Source organism: Bos mutus, chromosome 1 (assembly GCF_027580195.1).
Source record: "Bos mutus isolate GX-2022 chromosome 1, NWIPB_WYAK_1.1, whole genome shotgun sequence".
Classification (NCBI taxonomy): domain Eukaryota; kingdom Metazoa; phylum Chordata; class Mammalia; order Artiodactyla; family Bovidae; genus Bos; species Bos mutus.
In genome coordinates this window covers 131,759,000-131,782,257 of record NC_091617.1, presented here as the reverse complement: position 1 = coordinate 131,782,257, position 23,258 = coordinate 131,759,000, and the positions used below count along the sequence as shown (strand labels likewise).

Here is a 23,258-nt window from a genome sequence, read left to right as displayed (position 1 = left end):
GTTCTCTCTTTCTCTCTTTCTCTCTTTTTTTTTTTTCTCTTTAGCTATCCCACAGTTTGGGTTGCTATCTCAGGTTAGCTCCCTCAGATTGTCCTCAGGGCATTCAGGCCCAGTCCTTGCCCTAAGCAATGCAGCCTGTGCCTCCTTGTTCAGTCCCTGCTCGCTGGTGGCAGATGCAAGCATGGCAGATGCAAGCTTCTGGGCTACTTTTCTGCTGGGAGTTGCAGTTAGGTTGTACTCTGTGGATTTTATTTATTTATTTTTTCCTCCCAGTTTTGTTGGCCTCTGAGATTCCAAAACTCCCCACAGACCCGCCGGTGAGAGGGTTTCCTGGTGTTTGGAAACTTCTTCTCTTTCACGACTCCCTCCCTGGGACGGGTCTCCATCCCTAACTCTTTTGTCTCTCTTTTTATCTTTTATATTTTGCTCTACCTCCTTTTGAAGACAGTGGCCTGCCTTTCTGGGTGCCTGGTGTCCTCTGCCAGTGTTCAGAAGTTGTTTTGTGGAGTTTGCTCAGTGTTCAGATGATCTTTCAATGAATTTGTGGGGGAGAAGGTGGTCTCCCCATCCGATTCCTCTGCTGTCTTAGGACTGCCCCCCACTTTATTCTTTTGCATGTAGAAACTTAGTTATCCCAGCATCATTTGCTGAAGAGACTATTCTTTTCCTATTGAATGGACTTGGCATTTTTGTCAGAAATCAATGGTCTTGGCATTTTTGTCAGAAATCAATGGTCTAGAGATGTATAAATTTATTTCTGGTTTTTCAATACCATTCCTTTCATCTACATGTCTGCCCATATGCTGGTATTACATTGTTCTGATTACTGTAGGTTTGTAGTGAGTTTTAATAGTGGGAAGTGTGAGTCTTCTTGTGCTGTTCTTTTTCAAGATTATTTTGTAGCGCCCTTGCAGTTCCATTTGAATTTGACTATTGATTGGCCTTTATATTGTTGCAAAAAAGGATGTTGGAAGTTTGATGGTGATTGCAGTGAGTCTATTGATCACTTCGTGTAGTATTGACATTTTAACTATGTAAAGTCTGACCCATGAACACAGGATGTCTTTCCATTTATTTTGGTCTTCTTTTATTTCTTCAGCAGTATTTTGTAGTTTTCACTGCATAAGTCTTTAAGTAACCTCTTGGTCAAATTTACTCCTCACTGTTTTATTCTTTTAGATGCTATTGTAAATGGAATTCCTTTTTCAGTTTCCCTTTCAAATTGTTCATTATTGGCGTATAGAAAGCCAAGTATGCACCTGCTTTTGGTTTGCTGATCTTATAACCTGCAACTTTGCTGAAATTAGTAGCTTGAATAGCTTTCTTGTAAATTCTCTGGAATTTTCTATACATAGGATCATATTTATCCAAATAAAAGTAATTTTACTTCTTCCTCTCCAACTTGGATTCCTTTTCATTATTAACTGCTCTGGCTGGAACTTCCAGCACAGTGTTGAGTAGCAGTGGTACTAGTGTGCATCTTTGTCTTGTTCCTGATCCTAGGGTGAGAATTTTGTGTTTCATTATTCATTATAGGATGTTAGCTGTAGGTTTTTGTACATGGTCATGATGTTGGGGAAATTTCCTTCTGTTTGTAGTTTTCTGGGTGTTTTTCATGAAAGGTGATAGATTTTGCCAAATGCCTTTTCTGTGTCAGTTGAGATGACCATGTAGCTTTTGTCCTTTGTTGTATTAATGTGGTATATCATACGGATTGATATTTTTGTGTATTGAACCACTTTGCATTTCTGTAGGTTTTAATAAATATATAATGATATGTATCTACCATTTGCAGCACCATACTAAATGGTTTCACTTGCCCTAAAATTCCTCTGCCTATTCATCACTCCCTTAGCCATAACCCTGATAGCCTGATAACCACTGGCAGTCACTCATGCGTCTATTGTTTCTATAGTTTTCCAAAATTTTGCAAAATACTGTGTAGTTAGAATCACACAGTATGTAGATTTTTTGGATCAGCCCCGTTCCAACTTGTTATATGGGAGAAGCTGGCCTGATAAAGCTGTTTACTCTGTGGTTCAAGTTTCCTCCATGTCTTATCATTGCTTAATATCTGATTTCTTTTTAGCGTTAATATTACATTGTCTGGTTATATTACAGTTCATTTTTCTATTAATCTACTGAAGAATGTCTTTGCTGCTTTTAAGTTTTGGCAGTTATGAATAAAGCTGCTAAAAATACATATGCAAGTTTTTATGTGGACATGCATAAGTTTTCACCTCATTGGGTAAATATGGAGGAACATGATTGCTGGCTCAAAAAAGTAAGAGTGTGTTTTGCTTGTAAGTAAATTTGTAAGTATGTTTAGTTTGCCAAAGTGTCTTCTAGAGTGGCTGTGCTAATTTGCATCCCTACCAGCAGTAAGAAGAGTTCTCTTGCTCCACATCTTTTTTCAGCATTTGGAGTCAGTGTTCTGAGTTTTGGCTGTTCTGATAGGTGTGTAGTGGTATCTCATTATAACTTGCATTTCCTCGATGACATATGATGTAGAACATATTTTCATATGCTTATTTGCCTTGTCTGTGTTGTCTTTGGTAAGGGATCTGTTCAGGTCTTTTGCCCATTGTTTTGATTGGGTTGTTATTGTTGAGTTTGTTTGACCTAAATATAGAGGTGAACTGAAACAAGATCAAGAAAATGAGTTTATTCAGGAATAGCAGAGGAACTGTAATTTAGGACAAGCAAACTGTAGCAAGTTACAGATGAATCCATTGAGGGTTTGGGGCAGGTTGTATTTATGGACAAGGAATGTAAAGAGGGGAGAGTTCAGTTAAGAGTCAGTTAAATAAACAACAAATGGAGACCAGCCTTGAAAACTTCCTGAGCAGATAAAAATCAGTTTAGCCACAGAAACAAAACTCAGCCCCCTCTTTGAGTCCAACCCGACCTGGGTCATCTCCCGTTTTTTAAACTTCCCGAGTTTGATATGAGACAGCCCCTGGTCAACCCCCTGTCATCTGAGAAAATTTGGGCACTACTGGTGTTGAGTAAATCAGGCATTTTAGAGAAATCCGTTTTTTAAGTTTTGTCTCCCTGAGGACAAATGTATGAGATTCTCCATTTTATATCCTATTTTAGACTGAAATTCTTTCACAAGTTTTAAGAGTTCTTTGTATATGTTAGATAGCAGGCTTTTGTCAGACTGTGTGTTTTGTATTTTCTCCCAGTCTGTGATTGTCTTCTCATACTCTGGATAGTGTCTTTCACAGAGGAGAAATTTTAATTTTAAGTCCTGCATACCAATTATTTCTTTCATGGATCATGCCTTTGAAAGTAGAGTATCTAAAAAGTTAACTGCCATACCCAGGATCACCTAAGTATTCTCCCATGTTGTCTTCTAGGAGTTTTATAGTTTTGTGTTTTACGTTTAGGTCTGTGAATCCATTTTGAGTTAATTTTTTATGAAAGGTATAAGGTTTGGGTCTACATCAGTTTTTTTGGATAGGGATGTCTGGTTGTTTCAGCATCATTTGTTAAAAAGACTGTCTTTCTTCCATTTTATTACCTTTGATCCTTTGTCAAAGATTACTTTATTATATTTATGTAAGTCTGTTCTGGACTCTATTTTGTTCCATTGATTTATTTCACCAATACCATACCTCATTTATTTCACCAGTACCATACCTCTTGATGATATTGAGTCTTTCTATCCATGAACATGGAATATCTCTTCACTTATTTAGCTTTTTGAGTTTTGTAATCTTTGTAAACTCTACATAAGAGTTTTGTAATCTTCCTCATATAGATCTTGTATTTGTTTTGTTAGATTTATGCCTATATATTTATTTCTGGCAGAGGGGTGTGTGCTAATGTAAATGGTGTTGTGTTGTTACTGATAGTTTCCAATTCATTGCTGGTATATAGAAAAGTGATTTACTTTAGTAAATTCACTTTGGATCCTACAACTTTGCTGTAATTATTAGTTTCAGCAGTATTTTTGTTCTATAGGATTTTCTACATAGACAATGGTGTCATCTGTAAACAAAGTTAGATTTCTTCCTTCCCAGTCTGTGTGGCTTCTATATATTTTCTTTTCTTGGTTTATTGTATTTGCTAGGACTTCCAGTACAGTTTTTATAAGGAGTGGTGAGAGGGCACATTCTTGCCTTTATACCTGATCTTAGTGGAAAAATTTCTAGGTTTTCATCATTACATATGATGTTAGCTCTGGGTTTTTGTGGATGTTCTTTATCAAGTTAAGAATGTTCCCCTTTTGTTGGGAGTTTTTAATCATGAGATGCTGGGTTTTGTGAATGCCTTTCTTCATCTATTGATATGTTCATGTAGTTTTTCTTTAGATGTTGATGTAGTGGGATATGTGAATTGTTTTCCAGATAAATTATTTATTTGACTGTGCTGGGTCTTAGTTGTGGTACACGTGGTCTTTGATCTTTGTTGCAGCATGAGGATCTTCAGTTGTGGCATAAGAGCTCTTAGTTGCAATATGTGAACTCTTAGTTGTAGCATGTGGGATCTAGTTCCCTGACCAGGAATCAAACCTAGTCCCCCTGGATTGGGAGCCTGGAGTCTTAGCCATTGGACCACCAGGGAAGTCTATTTTTCAGATGTTGAATCAGCCTCACATACCTGGGATAAATCTCACCTGGAAGTAGTCTATAATTATTTTTGTCTGTTACTGAGTTTGATTTGTTAAATATTTTGTTGAGAATTCTTGCATTTATGTTTGTGAGAGACACTGGTCTGTAGTTTTCTTGTAATGTTGTTTCAGTATTAGGGTGATGATGGCCTCATAGAATGAGTTATGAAATATACTGTCTGATTGTATCTTCTAGAAGAGATCATAGAAAACTGGTGCAATTTCATTTTTAAAGGTTTTTTAGAATTCTCCACCAATGAACCTTTTTGGAGTGCGTTTTTTGTTGTTGCTGTTTTGTTTTTTGACTACACCACATGACTTACACAATCTTAGGTTCCCTGACCAGGGGTTGAACACAGGCCCTGGCAATGAAAGTGTGGAGTTGTAACCACTGGACTGCCAGGGCATTCCCTGAATTTGTTTTATAAATCATGTAAGAAATAAAAAGTGGTATTACAGTAATAATGCCAGAAATAATAACCAGAAATACAGTAATAATGACTTTCATATTTCCCTATGTAGTTATCTTTACTGGAGATCTTGATTTCTTTATATGGTTTTGTGATACCATCCACTATCTTTTTATTTCAACCTGGTGGGCTTGCTTTACCATTTCTTGTAGGGCAGGCATAGTGGTAACACACTCTTCAGCTTGTTTATCTAGAAATGTCTTAATTTGTCCCTCATTTTTGAAGGACAGCTTGCAAGTATAGACTTCTTGGTTGAGCTTTTACTTTTTCAGCACTTTGTTTCTTAAATTTTTAATTGAAGTATATATTTTGTATAATATGTTACAGTGTACAATATAGTAATTCACAATTTTTGAAGGTTATAATTAAAAAATATTTATAGTTGTACATATATTTATAGTTGTAAAATATTGACTGTGTTCACTATGTTATGTAATGTACCCTGTAGCTTACTTTATACCTTGTGCCTCTCACTCTCTTACCCTGATATTGCTCCTCCTGTCTTATTTCTCCCCAGTGACAACCACTAGTTTGCTGTCTACATCCGTGTCTGATTCTTTTTGGTTGTATACACTAGTTTTTTATATTTTTTAGATTCCATATGTAAGTGATATCATACAGTATTTGTCTTTCTCTGGCTTATTTCGCTTAGTATAATGCCCTCCAAGTCCATCCATGTTGCCACAAATGGCAAAATTTCATTCTTTGCATGTCTGAGTAGTATTCCATTATATGTATGAGTGTTAGCCACTCAGTCATGTCTGACTCTTTGTGATCCAGTGGACTGTAGCTGACCAGGCTCCTCTGTCCATGTTATTCTCTAGGCAAGAATACTGCAGGAGTAGTCATTCCCATTTCCAGGTGATCTTCCTGACCCAAGCAGGAACCTGGGTCTCCCACATTGCAGGCAGATTCTTTACTGTATGAGCTACCAGGGAAGCCCATTATACGTATATACCATTTTTCTCTATCTGTTCATCTGTTGATTGACACTTAGGTTGCTTACATATCTTGGCAATTATAAATAATGTTGCTATGAACATTGGAGTGCATGTATCTTTTTGAATTAGTGGTGGTTTTTTTTTTTTTTTTGGATACATACCCAAGAGTGGAAATTACTAGAGCAGAAGCACTGAATAGACATTTTTCCAGAGAAGAAATGCAGATGGCAAACATGCACATTTAAAGACCCTCAACCTCGCTAATCGTCAGGGAAATGAAAAATCAAACCCACAATGAAATATCACCTCACACCTGTCAGAATCAGTCAGTTCAGTTAATCGCTCAGTCGTGTCCGACTCTTTGCGACCCCATGAATTGCAGCACGCCAGGCCTCCCTGGCCATCACCAACTCCCGGAGTTCACTCAGACTCACGTCCATCGAGTCAGTGATGCCATCCAGCCATCTCATCCTCTGTCGTCCCCGTCTCCTCCTGCCCCCAGTCCCTCCCAGCATCAGAGTCTTTTCCAATGAGTCAACTCTTCACATGAGGTGGCCAAAGTACTGGAGTTTCAGCTTTAGCATCATTCCCTCCAAAGAAATCCCAGGGCTGATCTCCTTCAGAATGGACTGGTTGGATCTCCTTGCAGTCCAAGGGACTCTCAAGAGTCTTCTCCAACACCACAGTTCAAAAGCATCAATTCTTTGGTGCTCAGCTTTCTTCACAGTCCAACTCTCGCATCCATACATGACCACTGGAAAAACCATAGCCTTGACTAGACGGACCTTTGTTGGCAAAGTAATGCCTCTGCTTTTGAATATGCAGAGACTATCTAGGTTTGTCATAACTTTCCTTCCAAGGAGTAAGCGTCTTTTAATTTCCTGGCTGCAGATACCATCTACAGTGATTTTGGAGCCCCAAAAAATTAAAGTCTGACACTGTTTCCCCATCTATTTCCCTGTCAGAATAGCTATCATCAAAATTAACACAAATAAATGTTGGCAAAGATGTGTAGAAAAAGGAGCCCTTGTATACTATTAGTGGGAATGTATATTGGTACAGCCAGTATGCAAAACAGTATGGAGGGTTCTCAAAAACTAAAAAATAAAATTACCATTAAAAAAAATAGGGGGAGCAAAGACTGCCACCACATTCTACCTAGCAGTCTTTCTGCTGCACACACTGGGGTATCCCTCCAGGACCTGGCTTCAGAGAGGGGAGAATCCTTTGATGAGTCTGTGGCTTGGAAGAGTTTCTTCACCTGACCATGCCAGGTACCTTGATCACAGACTTTCAGCCTCCAGCACAAGATCAAGCCCTGAGTCTTTAGAGTGGAAGCATTGACTCCAAGACCATGGACTACCAGAGAACTAACCCTAGGGAGTATCAAATAGTGTGACTCACTCAAAGGAAACCACTTGAATACAAGACCCAGCATCACCCAACAACCAGTAGCCCCCTGTGCAGGATGCCTCATCTAAACAACAAGCAAAATAAAAATATCACTCAGCTTTGCCCATCAGAGGAAAAACAAACAAACAAATAAAAACTCAGCACAAATCCCACCTATACAAAGCTTACACAAACCACTGGTCCAAACTTAGGAGGGCAGAAACCAAAAGGAAGAAAGAATTCAACCTTGAAGCCTGGGAAAAGGAAACCTCAAACACAATAAGTTAAAAAAAGAATAATGAAAAGGCAGAGGGATACTACACAAATGAAGGAACAGACTAGAAACGCAGAAGTCCAAATGAATGAAGAGGAAATAGGCAAACCACCTGAAAAAGAATTCAGAATAATAAAGATGATTAAAAGCCTTGAAAAACAAATAGAGAAAATGCAAGAATCAATTAACAAAGACCTAGAAGAATTAAAGAATAAATATACAGAGGCAGACAACACAATTACTGAAATTAAAAACACTTTAGAATAAATCAATAGCAGAATATCTGAAGTAGAAGAACAAATCAGTGAGCTGGAAGATAAAATGGTGGAAATAACTTCTGTACAGCAGAATAAAGTAAAAAAAAAAGAAAAGAACTGAGGATTGTATCAGAGACCTTTGGGACAATATCAGACACACCAACATTCAAATGATAGGGGTCCCAGAAGAAGAAGAGAAAAAGAAAGGGTATGGGAAAATTTTTGAAGACATTATCATTGAAAATTTCCCCAACAAGGAAAAGGCAATAGTTAATCAAGTCCAAGAGGTGCAAAGAGTCCCATACAGGATAAACCCAAGGAAAAACATGCCAAGACACATACTAATCAAGCTAACAAAGACTAAACACAAAGAAAGAATATTAAAAGCAGCAAGGGAGAAGCAGCAAGTAACACACAAGGGAAACCCTATACACTAAACAGCTCTTTCAGCAGAAATTCTGCAGGCCAGAATGGAGTGGCAGCATATATTTAAAGTACTGAAAGGAAAAAATCTACAACCAAGATTATTGTACCCTGCAAGGGTCTCATTCAAAATTGATGGAGAAATCAAAAGCTTTTTAGACAGCAAAAATTAAGAGAATTCAGTATGACCAAACCAGCTTTACGACACATGTTAAAGGGACTTACATAGCCAAGAAATACAAGAGAAGAAAAAAAATCTACAAAAATCAACCCCAAATAATTAAGAAATGGCAATAGGAACATATATATCAGTAGTTACTTTAAATGTAAATGGATTAAATGCTTCAACCAAAAGACACAGACTGGCTAAATGGATACAAAAACAAGACCCATATATATGCTGTCTACAAGAAACCCACTTCAGACATAAAGACACATACAGACTGAAAGTGAGAGGATGGAAAAATATAGTCCATGCCAATAGGAAGGAAAAGAAAGCTGGAGTCAGTTCAGTTCAGTTGCTCAGTGATGTCCCACTCTTTGCGACCCCATGAATCGCAGCATGCCAGGTCTCCTATCCATCACCAACTCCCGGAGTTCACTCAGACTCACGTCCATTGAGTCGGTGATGCCATCGAGCCATCTCATCTTCTGTTGTCCCCTTCTCCTCCTGCCCCCAATCCCTCCCAGCATCAGAGTCTTTTCCAATGGGTCAACTCTTCACATGAGGTGGCCAAAGTACTGGAGTTTCAGCTTTAGTATCATTCCTTCCAATGAACACCCAGGATTGATCTCCTTTAGAATGGACTGGTTGGATCTCCTGCTGAAGTAGCAGTCCTCATATCCGACAAATAGACCTTAAAGTAAAGAATATTACAAGAGATAAGAAAGGACACTACATTATGAACTACATTATGATCAAGGGATCAATCCAAGAGGAAGACATAACAATTATAAATATTTATGCACCCAACACAGGAGCACCTCAATACATAAGACAAACACTAACAGACATAAAAGGAGAAATGGACAGTAACACAATAATAGTAGGAGACTTTAACACCCTACTCACACCAATGGACAGATCATCAAAACAGAAAATTAATAAGGAAATACAAGTCTTAAATGATACATTAGATGAGATGGATATCTGCAGGACATTCCATCCAAATGCAGAAGAATACACCTTCTTCTCAAATGCACATGGAACATTCTCCAGGATGGACCACATCTTGAATCACAAATCAAACCTCAGTAAATTTAAGAAAATTGAAATGGTATCAAGCATCTTCTCCGACCATAATGCTATGAGACTAGATATCAATTACAAGAGAAAAACTGTAAGAAATACAAGCACCTGGAGAGATTAAGCAACACGTTTGTAAATAATCAACAGGTTACTGAAGAAATCAAAAGGGAAATCAAAAAGTTTCTAGAAACAAATAACAATGAAAACACGACAACTCAAAACCTATGGGATGTACCAAAAGCAGTTCTAAGAGAGAAGTTTATAGCAATACAATCCTACCTCAAGAAACAAGAAAAACATTGAATAGACAACCGAACTTTACACCTAAAACAACTGGAAAAAGAAGAACAAAAAAATCCTCAAAATTAGTAGAAGGAAAGAAATCATAAAGATCCTAGCAGAAATAAATGAAAAAGAAACAATAGTAAAGATTAATAAAACTAAAAGCTCATTCTTTAAGATAAATAAAAGTGACAAACCTTTAGCCAGATTCATGAAGAAAAAAAGAGAGAAGAATCAAATCAACAGAATTAGAAAAAGGAGAGGTTCCAACAGACAGTGCAGAAATACAAAGGATTATAAGAGACTATTATGAACAACTATATGGGAATAAAATGGATAATCTGGAAGAAATGGACAGATTCTTAGAAAAGTTCAGTCCTCTGAGACTGAACCAGGAAGAAATAGAAATTATGAACAACCCAGTTACAAGCACTGAAATTGAAGCTGTGACCAAAAATCTCCCCTAAAACAAAAGCCCAGGACCAGATGGCTTCCTTCACAGGAGAATTCTATAGAACATTTAGATAAGAGCTAATGCCTATCCTTCCAAAATCTTTCAAAAAATCGCAGAGGAAGGAACACTTCCAAACTCACTCTATGAGGCCATCATTACCATGATACCAAAAACAAAGACAAGCCAAAAAAGAAAGCTACAGGCCAATATCACTGAAGAACATAGATGCAGAAATCCTCAACAGAATTTTAGCAAACAGAATTCAGCAACACATTGAAAAGCTCATAGACCATGATCAAGTTGGGTTTATTCCAGGAATGTAAAGATTCTTCAATATATGCCAATCAATCAAATTGATATGCCATATTAACAAATTGAGAGATAAAAACCATATGATAATCTCAATAGATGGAGAAAAGTCTTTGACAAAATTCAGCACCCATTTATGATTAAAACTCTTCAAAAAATGGGCATAGAAGGAACTTACCTCAACATAGTAGAGGCCAAATATGAGAAACCTGCAGCAAACATTATTCTCAATGGTGAACAACTGAAAGCAGTCCCCTTAAGAATAGAACAAGACAAGGGTGTCCACTTTCACTACTGTTATTCAACATAGTTCTGGAAGTCTTGGCCACAGCAATCAGAGAAAAAAAAGAAGTAAAAGGAATCCAGATGGGAAAAGAAGAAATAACGTGCTCATGGTATGCAGATGACATGATACTGTACATAGAAAACCCTAAAGATAGTATCAGAAAGTTACTAGAGCTAATCAGTGAATTTAGCAAAATGCAGGATACAAAATCAATACACAGAAATCATTTTCATTTCTATATACTAACAATGAGAAATCAGAACGAGAAATTAAGGAATCAATCCTTAACAAAAAGAATTAAATATCTAGGAATAAACTTACCTAAGGAGACAAAAGAACTGTCCACAGAAAATTGAAAGACACTGAAGGAAGCAATCAAAGACGACATAAACAGATGGGGAGATATTCCATGTTCCTGGGTAGGAAGAATCAATATTGTGAAACTGGCTATACTACCAAAGGCAATCTACAGATTCAATGTAATCCCTATCAAATCACCAATGGCATTTTTCACAGAACTAGAACAAAAAATTTCACAATTCATATGGAAACACAAAAGCCCCTGAATAGCCAAGGCAGTCTTGAGAAAGAAGAATGAAGCTGGAGGAATCAACCTTCCTGACTTCAGATTATACTAGAAAGCTACAGTCATCAAGACAGTATGCTACTAGCACAAATACAGAAATATAGACCAATGGAACAAGATAGAAAGCCCAGAAATAAACCCATGCACCTATGGGTACCTTATTTTTTGACAAAGAAGGCAAGAATATACAATGGAGAAAAGACAGCCTCTTCAATAAATGGTGCTGGGAAAACTGGACAGCTATGTGTAAAAGAATGAAATTAGAACACTTCCTAACACCATACACAAAGAAAAACTCAAAATGGATTAAAGACCTAAAGGTAAGACCAGAAATTATAAAACTCTTAGAGGAAAACATAGGCAGAACACATGATGACATAAATCAAAGCAATATCCTCTATGACCCACCTCCTAGAGTAATGGAAATAAAAACAAAAGTAAGCAGGTGGGACCTGATTAAACTTAAAAGCTTTTGCACAGCAGAGGGAACTAAGCCTGGTGAAAAGACAGCCTTAAGAATGGGAGAAAATAATAGTGAATGAAACAATGACAAAGGATGAATTTCCAAAATATACATGCAGCTCATAGAACTCAGTGCCAGAAAAGCAAACAACCCAATCAAAAAGTGGGGAAAAGACCTAAATAGAAATTTCTCCTAAGAAGACATACTGATGGCTAACAAACACATGAAGAGATGCTCAGCATCGCTCTTTAGTAGAGAAATGCAAATCAAAACTATAATGGGATATCGCCTCACACTGGTCAGAATGGCCATCATCAAAAAGTCTACAAACAATAAGTGCTGGAGACGGTGTGGAGAAAAGGGAACACCCTTGCACTGTTGGTAGGAATGTAAATGGATACAGCCATTATGGAAGACGGTATGGAGATTCCTTAAGAAACTAGGAATAAAACCACCATATGACCCAGCAATCCCACTCCTAGGCATCTACCCTGAGGAAACCAAAATTGAAAAAGGCACATGTATCCCACTGTTCATTGCAGCAGTATTTACAATAGCTAGAACATGGAAGCAACCTAGATGTCCATCGACAGATGAATGGATAAAGGAGTTGTAGTACATATACACGATGGAATATTACTCAGCCATAAAAAGGAAAGCATTTGAGTCAGTTCTGATGAGGTGGATGAACCTAGAACCTATTATACAAAGTGAAGTGAGTCAGAAAGAGAAAGGTAAATGTCATATTCTAACGCATATATACGGAATCTAGGAAAATGGTACTGAAGAACTTATCTACAGGGCAGCGGTACAGAAACAGACACAGAGAGTAGACTTATGGACATGGGGAGAGGGGAGGAGAGTGTGAGATGTGTGGAGAGAGTAACATGGAAAATTACATTACCACATGTAAAATAGACAGCCAGTGGGAATTTGCTGTTATGTTTCAGGAAACTCAAACAGGGACCTGTTATCAACCTAGAGGGGTGGGATGGGGAGGGAGATGGGAAGGAGGTTCAAGAGGGAGGGGACATAGGTATACCTATGGCTGATTCATGTTGAGGTTTGACAGAAAACAACACAATTCTGTAAAGTATCCTTCAATAAAAAAATAAATAAAAAAATAGAACTCTCAGCACTTTAGATATGTATCCCATTGTCTTCTGGCCTCCATGGTTTCTGCTGAGAAATCAATTTGTAATCTTATTGATGATTCTTTGTATGTGATTAATCACTTACTTTTGCTACTTGCAGGATTCTTTTTCTTTAAATAGTTTGACTATAATGTGTCTCAGTGTGGATATGTGTGAGTTTATTCTACTTAGGCTTACAGTTTCTTGGTTTTGTTTCTTCACATCTTGTGCCAAATTCGAGAAGTTTTTTGGATATTATTTCTTCAAACAATGTCTCTACCTGTTTCTCCTCTATCCTTCTTATGGTCCTGACTTGCTGTATATATTGGTTTACTTCATGATATTCATAGTCCGTTAGTCTCTAATCACTTCTGTTTTTCTTTTCTTTTTGTTCCTTTGATTGGATAATTTAAGTTTTGGTATTTTCAGGATTCCTCATCCTTCTTCCCGTCTTCTCAGTTCTGTTGAACCCCTGTAGCGATATTTTCGTTTCCGTTATTGTACTTTTTAGTAATAGAATTTGTTTGGTTCCTTTTTATAATTTGTTTCTCCATCGATATTCTCATTTTGCCCATGCATTTTTTTCCTGTTTTCTGTTTGTTTGTTGTTTATTTCTTCATGTTTTTCTTTACCTCCGTGAGCATATTTAAAACAGTTGTTTTAAAATCTTTGTTTAGCAAATTTATTGTCTGGGCTTCCTTAAGGATGATTGTTTATATTTATTTTGTTCATTTGAATGGTTCTACTTTCCTGTTTCTCTGTATGCTTTTTTTTTTATTGTTGAAAATGGAACACTTGAATATTATAATGTGTTAAACTCTGGAATCATATTCTCCCCCTTTTCCAGAGTTTGTTGTTTTTTGATTGTTGAATGCTGTAGTAGTCCATTTGTCTAGTGACTTTTCCTAACTGTTTTTGCAGAGGCTGTATTCCTTGTTCTCTTCCATAGCTAGTATCCAACTACTATTTTTGACTGAGGTGCCAAAATAGATAAGAAAACATCTCTCTTAATCTTTGCAATTTGGCTCTGTATTGAGGCTTTCTTTCAACACTTGGCTAGACTTAAACAGAGCTTAGGGGTCAGCCCAAGGTTAAAGCTTAAGATCCTCTCAGGTCTTTTGTTTTGTAATGTTATGATTTCCTTTTCATTCATCTCAAGGTATTTTCTTTTTTAGAAAAATTTTATTCAAATATAGTTAGATGGTATCACCGACTCAATGGACATGAGTTTGGGTGAACTCCGGGAGTTGGTGATGGACAGGGAGGCCTGGCGTGCTGCAGTTCATGGGGTCACAAAGAGTTGGACACGACTGAGCGACTGAACTGAACTGCAGTTGATTTACAGTTTTGTGTTAATTTCTGCTATACTGCATAGTCAGTTGCATTCTGATTTATCACAGGGTGTTGAATATTTTCCCCTGTGCTGTACAGTAGGACCTTGTTGTTTATCCACTGTCTATATAATAGATTGTACCTGCTAATAGCCGCACTCCTAATTTGACTTCCCCGTACACCCTCCCCCTTGGCCACCATAAGTGTGTTTGTCCTCTGTCTGTTTCTGTTTCGTGCATGTGTTCATCTGTGTCATATTCTGTATTCCACATATAAGTGATATATGGTATTTATCTTTCTGTTTCTGACTTACTTCACTTAATGTGAAAATCCCTTAGTCTATCCATGTTGCTGCACATGGAATTATTTCATTCTTTTTTATGGCTGAGTAATATTTCATTGTGTGTGTGTATACACCACACAACATCATTCTGTCACTGGACATGTAGGTTCTTTCCGTGTCTTGGCTGTTGTAGATAGTGCTGTTATGAACAATAGGGATGCAGGCGTCTTTTCGAAGTATAGTTTCTCTGGGTATATGCCTAGGAGTGAGATTGCTGTGTCATACTCCACCTCTATTTTTAGTTTTTTGAGGAACCTCCATAATGTTTTGCATTGAACTGCACTCATTTACATTCCCACCAACAGTGTAAGAAGATTCTCTTTTTTCTGCTCTCTCTCCAGCGTTTATTATTTCTAGGCTTTTTAATGTGGTCATTCTGACTGGTGTGAGGTGGTACCTCATTGTAGTTTTGATTTACATTTATTTAATAATTAGCAGTGATGAGCATATTTTCATGTGTCTGTTGGCCATCAGTGTGTCTTCTTTGGAGAAATGTCTGTTTAGGCCTTCTGACCATTTTTTGGTTGGTTATTTGCTTTTTTGTTATTGAATTGTAAAAGCTGTTTATATATTTTGGAAATTAAGCCTTTGCTGGTTGCATCATTTGCAAATATCTTCTCTCAGTTGGAAGTTTCTCTTTTTCATTTTGTTTATGGATTTCTTTGCTGTTTGAAAGCTTATATGCTTGGTTGATCTCATATGTTTATTTTTGCTTTTATTTCTGTTGCTATGAGAGACTGACTTATGAAAACATTGGTACGATTTATGTCAGAATGTTTTGCCAGTGTACTGTTCTTGGAGTTTTACAGTGTCTTGTCTGACATTTAAGTTTTTCGGCCATTTTGAATTTCTTTTTGAGTATGCTCAGAGGGTGGTTTACATGTTGCTGCCCAACTTTCTTAACACCACTTGCTGAAAGACTGTTTTTTCCCATTGTACACTATTGCCTTCTTTGTCGAAGATTAATTGCCCTTAGCTCTGTGGGTTTATTTCTGGGCTCTCTGTTTTGTTTCACTGATCTATTCAAGGTACTTTCTAATTTCCCTTCTCAGATCTTTTCCAAGCATACATCTCGCCCTAGGCATATCTGCCTCTTTCTGAAGTTCCTTGTATATACAGTTGCTCTTGAATGTCCAAATTCTGCCCCACCCCCGCCAAACCCCCACTCTGCCTGTTTTTTTTCCTCCCTGGCCTTAGATGATATCAACTGTAATCTCTTGCCCCAGATGACTGTCGGCGGTTCTTTTTCCTCACAGTGAGCGTTGGCTGCTCCTTTTGTGGTCTGGGTGAGTTCTGAGTTAGGTACAGAGATGAAAGGCTTGCGTCATCTTTCAGGGCACCCTCACACAAGGTAGAACAGACTTACATGGTGGTTTGTGTCTGAGGTCTTTCCTTCCTCTAGAACCAGGGAGAATGTGGGGCAAGTGTAATTCAAAATGCCACAAAGCTTTTCTGCAGTTTCTAAATTGCCTTTTTTCCCATTTCAGCTTTTGCTTAGTTAACTTGCCTGTTTCAGAATTTTGACAAAGTTAGTTCTGACTGTTTCTGCTTGTTTTTTGCTGCTTCTCTTTGAGGATAGGAGCTAGGTGCTGTCTGTCCCACCGTTTTGTGTTTAGAAATTGTGTTTACACATGCTGAATGTGCATTTTGTTTCTGTGGTAAGTTCTCATCTGTTCACATATTCTCGAGTTCCTCCTCCTCACTGTGTCTGTCCCTGGCGTGGGCTTCACATGATTTCCTGTGTCTGCACAAAGAGATTTCTTGTCCCGAGAGCATGTCTGCAGGTTCTGGTACCCTCCGGTACAGGCACACTCTCACAGGCTCACTTTTGAAGAAACTGCTTGGCTTATTCTGGAAACTTTATCTTCAAATACCTAGACTTCTATCCCAGGGCCTTCCTGAGCCCTGATTGGGGTCTGAATACTTGGTTCCATTGTGGTTCTTCAGCTTCCCTCCTTCTGACTTTGTAATTTTCTTTGTGATATTTATGGTGAGTCCTAAAGTGTCAGAGGCTCACAGAGGAGGCCTCTGTCATGGCTTTCATTTATGTTCCTTTTTTATTGATGTAGTTGATTTACAATGTTGTGTTAACTTCCGCTGTACAAAAAAAGTGATTCAGTTATACATATATTAATGTATATATACTTTTTCATATTCATGATAAACCATGGGGTATTGAATATAGTTCCCCATGCTATATAGTAGGACCTTCTTGTTTATCCATTTTTTGTATACTGGTTTGCATCTGCTAATCCCAAGCTCGCACTCCTCTCCCCTTTCTCTCCTCCCCCTTGGCACCGGTTCTTGTTTCTTCCTTGTAGAATTCGCCAGGGCTCATTGGACTCCCTGGGTGCCAGATGCTCTGACAGGCTTGGACTATGGTGAGGAAGCCAAGCTCTTGGACCTAGGGCCCACTCTTGGCTCAGGGTCACAGGTTTTCCATTTCTGACTATTTTCAATTCCCCAGTGATTTTATCTTGTTTTGGTTGTCATTGCTCATATTTTTCTTCCTTTTGATTTTTATTCTGACCTCTTTTCCATCTTGTGGTTTCTTAGAGTTGTCTTCATCCCAGGACTCATCATTCACATTCTTTATTAACATAGATTTGGATAGAGAGGGAAGAGGGGAGATTTAAAACATTTTTTTTTCACTGAGTTATAATTTACAGACCATAAAATGCACAGCTTTTACATGCTCATTTGGGTGGGTTTTGGCAGGTTGACAATTGATGTGTACTAAATCACTTCAGTCATATCTTTGTGACCCTATGGACCGTAGGCTCCATGGGATTCTGCAGGCAAGAAAACTAGAGTGGGTTGCCATGCCCTCCTCCAGGGATCCTCCCCACCCAGGGGGAAACTCTGAACCTGTAATGCATCCAAAATAAGATACAGAACATTCTGTCATCTCAGAAAACGCATTTAGCAAGAGGGAAGCTTTGCCTATTGTTGTTATTTTTTGAGTTGTCTTTTTATTGCTAATTTTTAAGGTTCTTTACATATTCTGATGTGAACCCTTTGTCAGATTTGTGTATTTTAAATATTTTTTTCATGGTCTATGACTTGTTTATTTATTTAAGTCTTTTGACTCACATTATTTTTAAAAAGTGGTAAAATCCTTTTTATCAGTGTTTGACTTCTGATTAGAGCTTTTTGTGTCCTGTCCGGGAAATCTTTGCCTACTGCAAGGTTTCGAAGACAGTCCAAGTCACCTTCTCGGAGCTTTGTGGTCGTGGGTTATGTTAAGCTCTCTGATCCATTTTGGTTGATTTTCGTGTGTAGAGTATGGAGTGAAACAGTATTACCGTTTGTTAAGAAGACTTGCTTTCCACATTGTTTTGGTGTGTGGTCTGAAATCAGTCCTCTGGGTCTATTTCTTCTCCATCTGTCCTGTTTTGTTGCTGGTTTTGCCCACCTTTATGCCTCTGCCATCTTGTCTTGATTTCTGAAGCTTTATAGTTCTTGGTGGTTCTCAACTAGGAACAGTTTCAATGTACTGGGATCATGTGGCTATATTGGAAACAATTTTGATTGTCCCAGTGGGAGTGAGGGGTGGAGGGGGGCTCCTGACGTCTAGTGTGTCTAACCCAGAGATGGTGACTAAACATTCTACATGCAGAAGTCAAACCCCCATAGCAAAGAATTATTCCGTCTGAAATGTTGGTAGTGCCAAGGTGGAGAAACCCTGCTTTTGTGAGTTTTCAGGTCAGCTAGAAGAAGTCTTCTGATACTGCTATTTTAAAAAAATACCATTGACTAGTCTATCTTCTTTGTATTACCATATGAATTTTAGAATCTGCTTATCAGTTTCTACAAAGGCATTTCCTATGATTTTGATAGGAATTGCTTGAAAATGCAAATTTGTCCAGCTATGCTAGCCTAGCTATTAAGCTTTAAATCTGAAATAATAAAATAGTATAAGTAATTAAGATTCAATACGATTAGGAGCTTAGTCTCTCACTTTCCTTAGTCGTATCTCAGGTGTTCAGTAGCCACATGTGTCTAGTGGTTACTATGTCAACAAATAACAGAGCCAGAGAACATTTTCATCATCATAGGAGGTTCTCTTGGACAGCACTGGCATAGTTCAGTTTGGGGATTTATATATTCTTCTGATCCAGGAGTACTTAAGTTTTTTACGGACATTCTTTATCAGATAGTAGACGTTCCATTGCACTCATAGTTTAGTGCTAGTTTTTAATTATGAATATTGGATTTTCTCAGATGTTTATGTCTGTTGTGATGACCATATTGTTTTTTTCCTTTAGTAAGTTCACTGCTTTTCACACATTAGATCAACTCTGGATTCTTGGGTTAAACTGCACTTGCCAGTGTTTTTATACTATCTCAGGACTCGCTGCATCTGTGTTCATGAGGGATTTTGCTCTGCATTTTCTTGTCCCAAAACAAGAAGTTTTGGTATCAGGATAATGCTGACCTCATAGAGCACTCTGCAGACTGTTCTGGGTGAGAGGATTTACTAGGAATTGAGCTCTTATTCTATTCTGTGCCATTTTACCGATAACCATCTCCTTTAATCTTTAAACTATGGTAGGGCTTCCCTGCTGGCTCAGTTGGTAAAGAATCTGCCTGCAATGCGGGAGACCCCGGTTCGATCCCTGGAGAAGCAAATGGCAACCCGCTCCAGGGCTCTTGCCTGGAGAATTCCATGAACAGAGCCTGGCTAGCTATAGTCCATGAGGTCGCAAGAGTTGGACACAACTTACGACTAACCCACCACCTCCATAATAGGGGTAGTAACATCTCTCCTTTTCAGGTGGGGAGTCTCAGGCTCAGGAAGTAATTTCCCCAAACACATGGCTGTGGTTGATGGAGGCAGAATCCAATTCCAACTACACAGACTCTAGAAGACCAGCCCTGGGATGAGGCCTCCCACTGCGGCTCCAGGGGTGAGGTGGGCTGTGCCTCAGGTGACAGCTGCCCTTCAGTTCACCAGACAAAGACAGGATGTCTGTGCTGGGGTGTGGTGCCAGCCCCCGGGGCTGAGCCACCGCTGGGTCCTCTGGCCAGTGCCAGGGGGATTCTCCTGTCTCCCCTGTTTTTCCTGGAGTATGAAGCTCTCCTTTAGTTTCTCTGATGATGAAACTTTGGTACCCCTGTGGAAACCAGCTCTGAATGGTTGCCCAGTTTGGGTGGGGCTTGGACTGGTCTCTCTCTTTCTAGGCTGCTTGGACATTAATTCTTCTGTGAAAGGGGCTCGTTTCGTCCGATTCTGTGACTCGTTCAACATTCCCCTCATCACTTTTGTGGATGTCCCCGGCTTCCTGCCTGGTGAGTCACTGATGGAGGTGGGCCAGGAGAGGTGGTTTTGCCCAGTGAGACGCCCGCTTTATTTGGAGGTCCTCTTGTACAGTTCCCTCAGGATTTGTGACGTTGCCATCCTCTGGGTGTCTGGAGGGTAGGGCTGGCTGGGGGTGGCCCTGTGGGGAAGGGGAAGCCCTCACAGCTGAGAGTGGGGGTGGGCCCTGGGGAGACTCTGTGGGGATCCAGTAACTTGCCCGTGACATAGGCACCGCGCAGGAGTATGGGGGCATCATCCGCCACGGCGCCAAGCTGCTGTACGCGTTTGCAGAGGCCACTGTGCCCAAAGTGACGGTCATCACCAGGAAGGTGAGGAGCTCAGGCTGGAGCCTGCTCACCCCCAGCGGCGGGGCCTGGGGGTTGGGGGTCTGGCCAAGAGGGTCAGCAGTGCTGGAAGGAGTCTACGCCTCACTCCCCTTAACAAGTTCTTGAGGATGGCTCGGCATGGATGGTCCTGCAGACACGCCCAGCAGAGAAGTCCCTGCTCATCTGGGAGTGGGAAAAGGCCGGCAGACCATGACTGTGAACTGTGAAAGGCCTGTGGCTGCGCCCTGGTATTCCCGGGCCTCCCAGCCCTGGGCCTTCAGGAGCCCAGGAGGGCCAGTCTTGCTTTTTATCCTCATTTCACTTGGCTTCCTGGGGTCTTATAGGGACGTGATCTGGTTGACTCAGGCGCTAACATTCAGCATTTGGGACTGTTGTAGGCCTACGGTGGTGCCTATGATGTCATGAGCTCCAAGCACCTCTGTGGTGACACCAACTACGCCTGGCCCACGGCAGAGATTGCAGTCATGGGAGCAAAGGTAAGACCCTCCAGCTTTCCCTTCTCCTGGCTCCAGGGACTCCACTCTCCCCGCACAGCTGGGAAGTGTTGGGAAAGGCCTGGGCCCCTGGGGTCGCCAGGCCTCTGGGGAGTTGGGGTCTGGACCTTGGCAATCCCCCTCCTGCACTCTCACTTCAGGCACAGACCCAGGTAGTAGGCACCTTGAGTGGATTCAGGGGTTCAGTAGAAGGGAAAGGGCTGAGTCAGTTGAACTAGTTGTTGGAGGACTGGATGTTTCCCCAACCCCATCCCCAGCTCCCAGGAGGGCCCGGAGCCACTCCTGCAGCCCCCGGAGGCTGAGCTGTAGTCCTGACTCTGCTGACTCTGGGCAGGGTGCCTTCTGTTGCTTAGTCTACCCACCACTCCTTTCCTGCTTTGAAATAGCTGTCGGGGTTGAACCAGGTATCTCCCAGGCCCCAACCTCCCCAAGCTGACTTTTAGGGGTTCTGACAGGAAGGCTTCTCTCTCAGTCCTCATTTTTCTACATTTGCATTATAGTTTCTCTGCCTCTGGCCATTGAGTTGTGTGCTCAGGGCTCAGGATAATGAAAAAGTGTAACAGCATTCTGCTTCCCTTGATACAGGGACCTTGACTCTTAACAGTGGAAACTAGGCCAAATATCTTAGACTCGGAGAAGGACAAATGCACTTGGAGAGGTTAGGACAGAATCTAGGGAGGCAGGTGATGCCGTGGTCTGGGCCACCAGGTCATTGGAGCCGTGGCTGAGCATCCGTTGCAGCCGTGGGGTTATGGCGGCCGCTCCAGGCACCTGTGTGGCCACTGCTCTCCAGCACACGTTGTTTACCGAGATATTTGCAATCACTCCCAGTGGTGTTGAGAGGAGGGGGGCCTAACCTGGTCTCCGGGGGCCTCCAGGACGATCACCAACTCCTCTCGTGACAGGGTGCTGTGGAGATCATCTTCAAAGGGCACGAGAACGTGGAGGCTGCTCAGGCAGAGTACATCGAGAAGTTTGCCAACCCTTTTCCTGCAGCCGTGAGAGGTGGGCCTGCGGTGGGGAGAGCGGCTTGGCTCAGTTGTTGGATTGCTTGCTGCTTATTTTGCTCCAGAAGGCCTACCTTTGCCCTTCCTGTTGAGTCTGGAGACTAGTGAGGGCTGGCTGGACCATGAGCCGTCATCACTTAAGGGCAGAGGGGCCTGTATGGGCCACTTTGTAACAGGTCAAGAAAACATTGCTGAAGTGGCTAAATCTCTGTTTGTGGTGTTCCAGTTACCCAGTACTGTGAAAAATCTACTCAAAACAAAGTGGTCTAAAATAACCTCCCTGCACCTTCCCCTCATAGTTCTGAGTGTCAGCATTTGGTCTGGGCTGAGCTGGGTAGTGGTTCTGCTGGCATCAGTCATGGAAGTATGTCATCTAGCTGCCTGGCTGGGGCTGGATAGTCCGTGGTGGCCCTACTTACATGGCTGGTGCTGGCTGTCAGCTGGACTCTCCTTCACAGGGTTGCTTATTCTTTGGGAGGTGAGTCCACGCTGCTCTGCAGGGTGTCCTGAGAGCAGCAAGAGGGTGAGAGGGGAGAGAAGGTGCCTTGAGGCCTGGGTGTGGAAGTTGCAGTGTTACTCTTGCTACATTCTACTGGCCAAGGCAATTTACAAGGCCAGGTGAAGAAGTACAGTCCACTTCCTGATGGGAAGAGTGGCAAAGTAAAGTGGCAAGACGGACTTATGCACAGGATGGGACGAATGATTGTAGTGAGTTTTAAAAAATAAAAGTGCACTTCCATCTTGACAGGATGGAAGAGGGGTCACATTTTCCTTTTCTTGCTGAATGTTTCTGGGCCAGTTTGGGACCCGCCAGAGGAACAGGGGGCTCCTGGGGTCATGGGGAGGTTCGCAGGACCGAGCCGCTCTTGTGTCGGCCTGGGCCCTGTGCACACTGTTGGCCCCAGAAGGTGGTGCCCACATCGAGCACCACGTAAGGGGTTGGTGGGCAGCAGGTGATCCGCTTCCTTTCCTGTGCTTCCCCAGGGTTTGTGGACGACATCATCCAGCCTTCTTCCACACGTGCCCGAATCTGCTGTGACCTGGATGTCCTGGCCAGCAAGAAGGTACAGCGCCCTTGGAGGAAACATGCGAATATTCCATTGTAAATGAATCAGGCAAAGATAAACCAGGAGCTAATTACTGCCTGGCCATTTGTATACGCCCCTGCCTTTGCAATCATGAAACCTGGGAATCTAAATACAATTAATCACTTGAAATGGCTAAGCTTATTAAATCCTAGAAAGATTTCATTTGTGCCTTACTGTAAACTTATTTTATTAAAAATCTTAACTGATA

At 40.7% G+C, this 23,258-nt stretch overlaps 1 protein-coding gene across 1 annotated transcript in view; it reads left to right on the top strand.

Annotated features, from left to right (window-relative positions):
- PCCB (propionyl-CoA carboxylase subunit beta) overlaps positions 1-23,258 on the top strand; it is a 95,162-nt gene extending 71,904 nt beyond the window's left edge. The window contains exons 11-15 of the mRNA XM_005889896.3: positions 19,997-20,104; positions 20,343-20,443; positions 20,839-20,937; positions 21,861-21,960; positions 22,947-23,258. Of these exons, the coding sequence (XP_005889958.1) occupies positions 19,997-20,104; positions 20,343-20,443; positions 20,839-20,937; positions 21,861-21,960; positions 22,947-23,068 (530 nt within the window). The 3' untranslated portion in view covers positions 23,069-23,258. The remainder of the gene's footprint in view (positions 1-19,996; positions 20,105-20,342; positions 20,444-20,838; positions 20,938-21,860; positions 21,961-22,946) is intronic.